The sequence below is a fragment of the Tribolium castaneum genome, chromosome 7 (genome assembly GCF_031307605.1).
Source record: "Tribolium castaneum strain GA2 chromosome 7, icTriCast1.1, whole genome shotgun sequence".
NCBI lineage: Eukaryota > Metazoa > Arthropoda > Insecta > Coleoptera > Tenebrionidae > Tribolium > Tribolium castaneum.
In genome coordinates, this window is record NC_087400.1 from 17,513,699 (window position 1) to 17,521,839 (window position 8,141).

Sequence of the window (8,141 nt, forward strand, 5' to 3'; positions counted from 1 at the left end):
CTATCTTCAATTATTTAGGTCCCAAAGTCATTCAAAGACGCCCAAGAAATGGATTTCCTTCATTTTGCCGGTGGTCAAATATTGGAAAATGAATTTATACCTAAACCGTTGAAGGTATGCATATGTTGTCGCGGACTTTTTTGTAGAAAATTTAGTTCTCTGCAACCTCGTTCTTTTCACTTTTTTGTATCTTTAACCGTATTCGCAGCGTTTGCAAAAATATAAGGTGGAACACAAATTGATAATTCTAAGCGATAATTTTTTGGGCACCGTCGCTATTTATTAAAACGCTGCGAATACGGTTGAAGATACAAAAAAGTGTAACGAACGACGTTTTAGAGAATTAAATTTTCTATACAAAAATTTTGCGACACCATATTTTAGCAAAAAAAATTCAAAATTTTAAATCTCGTAAAAAGCTGGTATAATACAGAAAATGTGCCGTTAAATTCACTGGAATAAACCGTTTTGCTCTACGACTTTTAGTTTTTAAGTTATGTTTTTTTAGGCAAAAAATTAAAAAAAAATAATTCTTGTAAAAAAATTGATTTAATAAGAAAATAGATAATTTCACGTGCTATCAGATTTTTACTCTGCCGTTTTTTTTTGGGTTCAGAAAACTCTGCGATTTTGTATCTTGTTTCGTCTTCTATGACATAGTCCTTTGTATACGTTTTTAACTATTTTTCTTTAAGGTAGTTAGTGCCTTACAATCAACAAATAACAATAATTGGTCTAAAATTCATTTTTAAAGGTTTTCCGGATGCGCTGTGTTGTCAGTTCTATATTTATGTGTATCCCTTATATCATGAGATACTGAATTATACCAAAAACCGTAAAAAACTCCGATTTTCCACTAGCCGGAATGTAAAAGAAAGTAAAAAATTTAAATTTTGAAATTAAACATCTCCGAAACTAGACGGTCGATCTGTTTTATTTTAGCACCATTCGATGCGGAATTCTTTAATTAATCTGTTGAAATTTTAAGTAAATCTTAACAAAGTGAATTTAGGCAGTCATAGGTTTTAAACTGGTGTCAAATGGCATCGTTTATGGCGTTCTCTTGTCACTATTTGCCGGAAGATGACGCTACGTTTGCACTTCGTGTGTTTTATGGATTGCATATAGTAGTACAAGTACATCTAACCAAATACATTAACAAATTTACAAATAGCGAAACTTTGCAAGAAAAAGGTCGGGCTTGCAATTTAATCATCAGCAAACGTATTTTACAGAACCTTACTCCTACGAGTGATCATAATTCAGTAGGTTTCAAAGGAGTTTACCCGTCTTCTAATATTGCTGCGTTTCTTAGAAGTACAGGGTGCTGTATTTTGGATGTCCGAATTGGGGATCTCCGAAACTAAGAGGTATAGAGGAGAACGAGTGACATATTCTCAGGTCCGTTTTATGAGATAATTATTTTGGTCAATATCGCATCTCGCTATCGTCTTTTGTTTTATAATCTTATAAACAGAACTTGACATTTTAGCGAAATTTTTAAAAATTCATATCTTCTTTATTATAAAAGATAAAAATTTTAAACATAGACACTTGAAATTGAAAAACACTTTTTTACAGAAAATTTAATGATGTTATTAGCGTTATTTTCTAATCATTCGTTTAGCTGTAATAGCATAAAGGTTGATTTTTTTATAGTTTGCTATGACATTTTCAAAAAGCTTATTTTTTCTGAACTGAAAACAATATAAATACAGTTTGATATTTTTATATACTTTTGATAAAAATTATTTTATAATATTTAAAAGTAGTTGGCCATGCAAAAATTATTTCACAGAGAAGGTAAAAATTTCGTGATTGGTTATTAAAGTAAAAAATGTGAAATTATCAAAATAAGCTGTTAAAGTCATACGATCATCGCAGATTTGAATTACATAAAAAGTGTGAAGAAAACGATGACACTGTTTTATGGTTTAGTGAAGTGCACTGGAGGTGACGTTCATAATGTTATGTTGGCTTTTTTTACTGCAGATGGGATTTAATTTTGGTGTTTGGATTGACATTTTTTTCTAAAATAAAATTTGATTGACAGGCAATCATACAGTTTACATGATTTTTCTTTTTCCGACTTTTCAAGTTTAATTAAAAAATAGAATGACAATATAAGCTTGCCATTTTAAATCTAAAATACAAATAATTTTTATTAATCGCAAAAATTTAATGTAATAATAATTTATTATGCTGTTTTTGAATTAATTAGTGTTTGAAAAATCATTAAATTATGAATACTTGTTGAGTAATACATTTTTCATAGTTTTAATTGAAAATCCAAAATTATTTCACGGCCTACTGTAAAGAAAAAGCGAAATGTTATGTTTTTTTAAATACACTGTGTTCAAAAATGGTTGTTCATTAAGTTGACTATAGAATTCAAATTCAGTGTGCCGCTTTGTCCAAATGACTATTCCAGTTTCTCTGTCAAATCTGTGAATTAGCTTTTTACTTAATTTTTTACATTTTTTGACAAAGTTGTTTCAAATGTAGGGTTTGTCTTAATTTGTGTTTTATATTTCCGTAATTTTTGTTGTTGTGTATTCTTTCGTTTTTGGATTCGAAGTCATTTTGCATTATTTTGACGGATCTGTCACTTTGACACCAATTACAATTTAAATTAAGCGTTCAAACGTTCAAATTTCATAGGTAGCTTGATAAACAACCATTTCTGAACACATTGTATTTAAAAAGTATGTATTACACATGTTAAATGTTAAATAGACATATGAAATCAGAAACAAATAACCTTTTCAAAAAGATCACAGCCTTCTATAAATAAAATTTTATGTAATTACAGTTAAACGAAAGGTTAAAAAAATTTGCTTACATTATTAAATTCTCTGTATAATGTTTTTGTTGCAAATGTGTATTTTCTATAATAAGGAAAATATGAGTTTTTTAAGATTTTGCTAAAATGTCAACTTTTGTTGATTTGGCGAAAACAAAAGACGATAGGAAAATGCGGTTTTGACCAAGATTATTTCTCAAAAAACGGACCCGAGAATGCGTCACCTGTTTTTCTCTAAACCTCTTAGTTTCGGAGATCCTCTATTCGGACATTCAAAATGCAGCACCATGTACAATGTTTACTAGATTCGAAATTGAATAATATTTCATATGATTCTATTTTATTACGAACGTGTAGTAAATAATTTAGAGTTTTGATGACAATGGAGGTAACCTTGCATGGAAGCTCTTTAAAATTTGTGAAATTCGCAAAAATACGGTCCCGAATTTGTTTTTTTCTAACCTAAAAATTTTCGTAAAATGTTTGTCAAATTATGACTATTTGACACCGCACTTGATGACGTTGTGTGTTTTAAGATGCCCATTAAAGCATCAAAATGGCGGCAAATTACAAAAATGTTATAAGAATTTTAAGTTTCGTTCTCCAAGTTTTTATTTGTGGAAAAGCACTTTTAGGTTCTTTTTTAAAATAAAAGGTGTTTAAACAAAAATATTTATTTTTTAAATTACATCACATAATGACTTACAACTAAAAACCCTAACTAATGACAAGTAAATTCATTAACATATTCCACACAAACATCGCATTCGACTTCACAACACCATATAAATTTACAATTACACCTTTTCGTAACTTTCTTCTCCTGCTTCCTCACTCGGAATCCACAAGACCGGCATAAATTTCGACAACTTTTCCGTTCCGCCATCGATGCGGACGTGGTCCTGGAGCAGGTCCTGCCTCTGGTTCCAGGCCAACCTAATCCAAAAAATCAACAAACCACCAAAAAAAAACGCAACAACTCACCAGTCGAATTATTACTCAGACAAAAATCTGGCGATTTTTCCAAATAAAGCAGATTGGGTAAAACATCTCCAGCCGATTCCAGCGGCATATGTCTGGCGGAGTTGCCCAAAGTCAGAGCCCCTTGAACTCTCTCAAAACTGATCATAATTGCTCTATCGTAGCGTTCCCGGAGTTGTTTGGCGATTTCCGGAAATGTGGGCATCTGCATCCAGCAGGTTTGGAAGGAACAACTCCCGGAAACGCCGTGACATTTGCAAGTTTTCAACATTTTTTCGCGAATTATCTACGATTGAAAATAACTAAGTTGGAATAGTTTTTGAACAAATTTACTTACTTCGCGTCCAATTCTGTTATTGTGACGATTGATAAAGGCTTGAGCATCGCTGCTTTCTTCGTTATCTTCAAGTAGCTTCAAGACGAGTTCTTCACCAAAACTTGAATCGTCGGAACAACCGCCCCACGTCCAATCCCGTTCTAAATTTTTCGTTTTTGCCTCTTGGTAGATGTTTTTCCGTAGTTTGGGGTCACAACCACAACCTTTGATCACGCCTTGGGAACAATCCCGAGTGATTGAATAAATAATCCCTGCTGTTATGATCGCGTTAGTGTATGCCTTTTCCTTGGTTGCTAAATGATTATTTTGGCGAGAAAAAGCAGACTGTGGACAATTCCACCGATCCCATTTGAAAACATTTCTGCATTCGTCCATTGCCATTTGGGCACCGTTTGCCACACTTTCGATAATAACAGGGTTAAGGTCCTGCTAAAATAAAAAAATGTGAACCAAGTTGCAAAAAATTTAAAACTGACTTACATTGAATTGGAGTATTGTTTTGGATTTGAAGAGACTGTTGATGGTGGTCGACCAACATGACGAAACGTTGATTGAAAGTAGGAAAGTTACGACGAGAGGGAAAATTTTTGTGGACATTTTGGTGTTGTCGTGACAAATGTATGAATGAATGAAATTTGTGAATGACCACTTTAGGTTGATTCATGGTCACAATAGAGGGGTGAGTTTTAAACAGGGTGTAAAGTGGGGATGATTACCGACAAAGAGACCGCTCTTTGGTACCTGCCGTATAATGAACGGAAGGTGTCAGTGTTGGGACCTGTTGCACGCTTTTGCCGTCTCGCACTAAATGATCAGTGCAATTGTTGTGCTGTCTTAGATTTTTGAAACAAATTCAAAAAGCTCAACATTTAGGTTCTACATATATCACAAATTAAATTTTTGTTAGTAATTAAATTTCTTGCAATAAATTTGGAACGCAATTCAGGGATTTTTACGGTTTTCCAAAAGTTAATGAAAACAAAGTATACTGTTTTTCTTAACATAATTCAGGTTTCTACGTCAAATCTTTCGCGTTTTCAATTGGTGTGTTTGACTTTAGTATTTTGATTCGAGTTTATTATTTTCATATTAATTAACTGCACGTCCACATTTTTCTTGCATTTGCTTAAAAACGAAAATACAAAAACCTCGTGTTTTGTTAAAATGATTCACTACGATGCGAATCAAATAATAAAATAAAAATAAGAAAATATAATAAAAAAACTAAAAACTGTATAAAATGAAAACACTGAAACCAATGAAAAACTAAGGAAACTATTCACTTCAAAATCATGAAATATCAGAAACTTGTATTGTGTGTGAACCGCAAATTATATTTCTAACAGAGACCAGAAAATCTAACTTTGACCGCTCGTTTGACCATAAATCCGAAAATACAAAATGTGAAAATTTCATTTGAGCTTTACTTTTTTAACATTTTGAGTTTTTTATTTGTTAACTAAGATTTTAATTTTTTTATTTATTCAATTCAAAACTTTTAATCTCTAATTAGATATGTTTCTTTCAGTTACAATTTTGATACCTTTGAATTTTTAGTTTTTAGCAGCAATTCTGTTCAGTTTTTGCTTTAATTTAATTTATTTCTGGAGGTGTTTGCTGCTTCCAGTTCTTTTTCATTCAGATTTATTCGAGTTTTTTTTTAATTTTAAAGTTTTTCTGCTTAACAAGGTTTTTTTAGGTTTTGAATTTGTACCCATTGGAATCTCAATTTATTTACTTACAAAAATTAATATTAATTGCTATAAACTTTAAAAAAAAAATTAAAAACATAAAAAACTTGAAAAAATCAAAACAAGTATGCGTACCTAGAAAAAACCTACACATTCTAAAATCATTATAACTAGTATCATCGGTATCTTGACCAAAACCTTTCCAATTAAAAATTTTACCATCACCCCAAACTGCAAATCGAATGCAATTGTAAAAATTTTCAGTGAAATAAGGGTCAAAAATTTGAATTTAGATGTCAAAGTTTCAAGTATGCTTTTGGCTTGACCTCACTTATTTATTGAGTGTTTAGAACAAGTTCGGGCTTTAAGTTTTTGAATATACATATTAATTATCATGATTTATATTTTGATTCCCAGTTTTTCTAGAATATGATATTTTTCATTCAATTTTGACGGTTTAAAATGACTGTTAATTCCATAACAATAGTCAAAAGTAGGTTATAATTCACTAGTAAACTTTTATGGATTTTATTCTAGTAATAAAATACACAAAAATGGACGCAGTCTACATGATTGTTCTAGACCAGTGTTTCCCAACCGGTGGGTCGCGAACTTCCGGGGGTTCACGATGTGTATAAAGGGGGTCCACCAAAGAAAATATTGTAATACCAGAATTTTATAAAATGGCTAACGTAAAAAATTACAAAATAATAAATTTAACACACGAAATTGGTTGAAGCTCATTGTCTCTGTGGACCATTAATTGTTTTTGTTTAGTGTTTTTGTCCCAAAAAAATTCTTAAAAAAATTAATTATGTTTACATGTTCAAGATTCATCAAAATTTAGACGTTTACGAATTGTAGATGAACTTCTGTTTGTTGAATGCGTTTTTATCAACACCTGAAGACATATATTACCATTTTGTTTATGAAAACAGAACTCATCCGTTTTCTGTAATTTAACCTAAAATGGGCTTGAAGTTATAGCTAAAGTTCTAAATTCTTCTCCAGACTTAGTTTCAAAATAAAATTGGCACTTTTTTATTCCATCGTATCATTTAATTCTTCTCTGACACATGATTATTTTGCATTTTTGTTATTTGTTAAAAATTGGAGAATTGGAGAATAAAAATTGGAGTTAGTAACGCACTTTTTTTCTTCGCATTTATATCAAAAACAGTTTTATGATACGAAACTTGACTCTGTTTCTGTATTTTCGTGTCTATATTTTTATCTAGGGTTTTTTTGCCAACATTAATGACATATTTTCAAAATAAATCAAACACTGGGCCCATTTTTTTTTACTAAAATTCCTCGGAATGAATTGACTATGGTGCCAACGTTAAAACTATTTAACATCTCTGTTTAAAGAATATCCCTTGTAAAAGTATTTACTGTAATCTGTTCCTAATTTTAAAATAAAAAAATATTAAAATTAGGTATTAAATTATTCGTTTTTTTTTTTTAATTCGTATTCATTAACATTCATTCACTTCATAATGTGCAACAAAAAAACAAATGTCCTATCAATTTTTTTAAAGCTGTACAAAGGGTTCGCCAATTTCTGTCGGATGTTAGAAGGGTTCGCAAGGTGAAAAAGGTTGGGAACTACTGTTCTAGATTGATTAATGTGATTTGAATGTACAGCGTGAATTTCAATAAATATGCAACCAATAATACTGATTCCAGCTGACGAGACCGGTAAGCGTTAAAAAAAATAAATTTGATCCAAGATTACATTGTTGTGGGTAGTGTCAAGTTTGTCTTGACAGTTCTGCTAAAACTTCATTATGGATTATTATTATTTAAAAAATAAAAAACCAGTGATGATTCAATTAATGTTTTTAAAAATTAAACGAAGTTCCAAGTGGTAAGTGCAATTTGTATTTTTGTATCTTAGGACATGTCAGAAGTAACCCACTATTGACTCACCCTGTATTATTCTATTTTTTGTTTAAAATATCGTCAAAATTGAATAGGAACTTACAAGGTCGCTAAAAATTATGGATGTATTTAAATATTGTAAAAACTATTTAAATGTGGTATATGTTCAAAAGTAATTAAATTTGTTCTGGAGATACAATGCTTACTTGATTTTTTTAGATGGTAAAAAGCGTAATATTTTTACGAAAAGCATTTTTTCTGAGTTTTGTGATATAACACATGCATACCTTAAATAACAAAAAATATCGAACAAATAAAATCTTGTTAGTTTTGCAAATGTTGTTGTTATCTAACGTTAGCTCTTTGTCGCCTGAACTTTCATCAAAAAATAAATAAGTACAACAGCCATTCCATTTTAACTTACGGGATACTTTACACAAATTTT

General features: G+C 30.6%; 1 protein-coding gene across 2 annotated transcripts; it reads right to left on the bottom strand.

Moving 5' to 3' along the window:
* Nucleotides 1-3,356: 3,356 nt before the first annotated feature.
* On the bottom strand, nucleotides 3,357-6,163 carry LOC660084 (protein Wnt-8a). 2 transcript variants are annotated; one of them, XM_008203192.3, is made up of 4 exons: nucleotides 4,602-6,163; nucleotides 4,122-4,547; nucleotides 3,788-4,070; nucleotides 3,357-3,739 (listed from the first exon to the last, which is right to left on the bottom strand). In XM_008203192.3, exons 1-4 carry the CDS (start codon nucleotides 4,716-4,718, stop codon nucleotides 3,525-3,527), a joined length of 1,041 nt encoding a protein of 346 aa, XP_008201414.1. In that variant the 5' UTR covers nucleotides 4,719-6,163; the 3' UTR covers nucleotides 3,357-3,524. The 2 variants fall into 2 exon arrangements, with proteins under 2 accessions (XP_008201414.1, XP_971439.1); XM_966346.4 differs by having other exon boundaries at nucleotides 4,122-4,550.
* Nucleotides 6,164-8,141: the final 1,978 nt, after the last annotated feature.